The sequence below is a fragment of the Mchenga conophoros genome, linkage group LG3 (assembly GCF_057382185.1).
Source record: "Mchenga conophoros isolate Kocher_MC1m ecotype Shallow Benthic linkage group LG3, M_conophoros_male_GT1.1, whole genome shotgun sequence".
Lineage (NCBI taxonomy): Eukaryota > Metazoa > Chordata > Actinopteri > Cichliformes > Cichlidae > Mchenga > Mchenga conophoros.
Genome location: NC_140528.1, coordinates 8,184,191 through 8,186,508, shown reverse-complemented (window position 1 = coordinate 8,186,508; position 2,318 = coordinate 8,184,191). Strand labels below are relative to the sequence as shown.

General features: G+C 39.8%; 1 protein-coding gene across 1 annotated transcript in view; it reads right to left on the bottom strand.

Moving 5' to 3' along the window:
- Positions 1 to 1,677: 1,677 nt before the first annotated feature.
- LOC146577148 (protein NLRC3-like) overlaps positions 1,678 to 2,318 on the bottom strand; it is a 34,311-nt gene continuing 33,670 nt past the window's right edge. The window contains exon 9 of the mRNA XM_085268146.1: positions 1,678 to 2,318. This exon is cut by the window's right edge and continues 273 nt beyond it. Within this exon, the coding sequence (XP_085124272.1) occupies positions 2,044 to 2,318 (275 nt within the window). The 3' untranslated portion in view covers positions 1,678 to 2,043.

The following is a 2,318-nucleotide window of genomic DNA, read 5'->3' as shown; positions in this document are numbered from 1 at the left end:
ATTTGTTTTTAATAGCTGTTTGAATTCTCTGTATGTTTGACCCTGTAGACTGTTTAATGGACTGCTCGTCTTCCTGTTTGTAACCACTGCCTGTTTAGGACTAAAGATTTGGATTTTTGACTTGAACACAGCCTCTGCGTGTCGTCCCTTTGTGTCCTCGTCCTCTGTGAATGTGTCACAGATGTTTCCATGATAATAACACAGCTTTCCCACAGTGGCTTGCAGCAGCATTTATTCACAGCACATTTGAGAAAGGTTCAGATTAACTCGATGAGTTTATATTCAGAATGATTCTGACAGTGGGCCACTGTGAATTGTGATCTTTCATCAGGTCAATGTTTAAGTTCAGTATTTCAAAGCAGGAGCTATGAACAGTCATCATGTTGGCATTAGAATTATTATTATTAATCATTATTAATAATGTCGTTACTCATGTATAACTTTGATTAGTATACATGAATTTTATCAATAGTAAAAATAATGAATAATTCATGTATAACTTTTATTGTGTTTTGTATATTAATTATATTTAAATAGAGATGTTGACCCTGTCTCTACAGTAGCATCAGTGTAACATACATTATTGGTCCAAGCTGTCATAAATGGGGAGCCTGATCCTTTATTATGAAAACATGACGAGTATTTTTCTTGTCAGTTGGGAAGAAGTTGGTCTTTTTTTCCTTCTTTTTGCTCAGTTTGTCTTTTCTTTGATAATTGAAACTCTGATCAAACCTACTCATGTTCACAGCATGTAAAAGCAGCTGACAGTCCGTGGCATTGTTGTTTGTAGAGGTGCAGTGTAGTGGGAGCATAAATCAAAAGAAAACAGTAACATTTATGTAATAAAACATCTGAATGAAAATGAACAGGCCCTTTATGAACTTCAAAGGGATCTGAAAACAACACTTTTTAAAAGAGTATCTTGGGGTGTAGGTGGTCAAAATAGAAAACTGAGCTGAGACTCTAAGTTCAATCCATCCATTGGTTTTTACTTAGGAGGAAGAAATGTCAGGCTGGTGCAGGCTGGTTAGGTGCATGTGGTTATCTTTACCTAAATGAGTTCACTTTGTGGCTGCCAGGTTGGGCAGAAGTACCTGTCCCCTGTTAGGCTTAGCAAGGTTCTCCAGGAGTTTCTCTATGGGTAGAGCTTCTAGCTCCTCCAGCACATCTGTGGCCGTGCAGGCTGCCACTTTCTTGGTTGCTCTTTTTACCCCACTGGTGGATGAGCTGCAATGGTCTCCATTTGTCCCATATGTGTTTACTTCTTCTTCTTCTTTTGCATATTAAACACATTACTCTGTTTCTATGTATTTGCTATGATTTGCTATTTGTTAAGTAACATTGCTTCACTCACTATGCCGGGTTTGTGTGTGGAAGCATTCAGTTGCTGGCAAATCAAACATTCTGCAAATGAAGCTGAATACTCAGTTACATGTTTCTTTACATTTTATTATGTTACAGATTAAGTCATTTGTTCTTACTTTGTTTGTCTTTCCAGTCTTCATGAGGGTCAGGTGTGGGGAAACGCCCGCCCGGCATTTCCTCATTTTAAAGTCCTGCTGATGTCATACATGACATCAGGTGACTTCTTCAGTCTCAGCTGACTGCAGCTTTACAAGCTTACAAACAGCACATTTGCACAATGACTGAAAGCAGCAGCACCTGATATATATGATACTAATATAATACATATACATATATAATCCATACTAATGATGAAGGAACTGAGCTCACAGTCCATTGTTCATTCAGTGAACTACTCAGTTTATTTTGGGCCTCAGAAATGCTCACTCTGTTTGTACATCACTGTCAGCAATAGACTCATTCTGCTGTGTGGACAGGAACACATGTGACATCACTTCCTGTTTGTTTGTGACTGAAGAAGTTTACAAGGAATCATTTAGAAGAGTTTCAAACATCAACTGATTGAATCCATGAATCTGAAAACGTGTTTGTGAGTGAAAGAGACAGACATGTACAGACTGAACTATCTGTTCAACAGTCAGAGTGTTTCTGTAACAGGAGACACTCTTTACACTCCACTCAGCACAGGGACACTGAGGAACCAGGAGGCCAGTCTAACATAAACCCAGGATAAAGAGTTTGAGTGAATGTGGTGTTGAAGGTGTGGAGGTGGATCAGAGTGTCAGAGGAGACTCTGTAGAAGGACAGAGTGCCAGCAGGACAGTCCACATACACTGCTGCTCTGTTAGAGACAGAGGAGGAGGAGGAGGAGGAGGAGGAGGAGATGGATGTTTGTCTGTTATTGTGCCAGACAGACTGAGGACCACGATCAGAGCAGATCAGACTCCAGGACT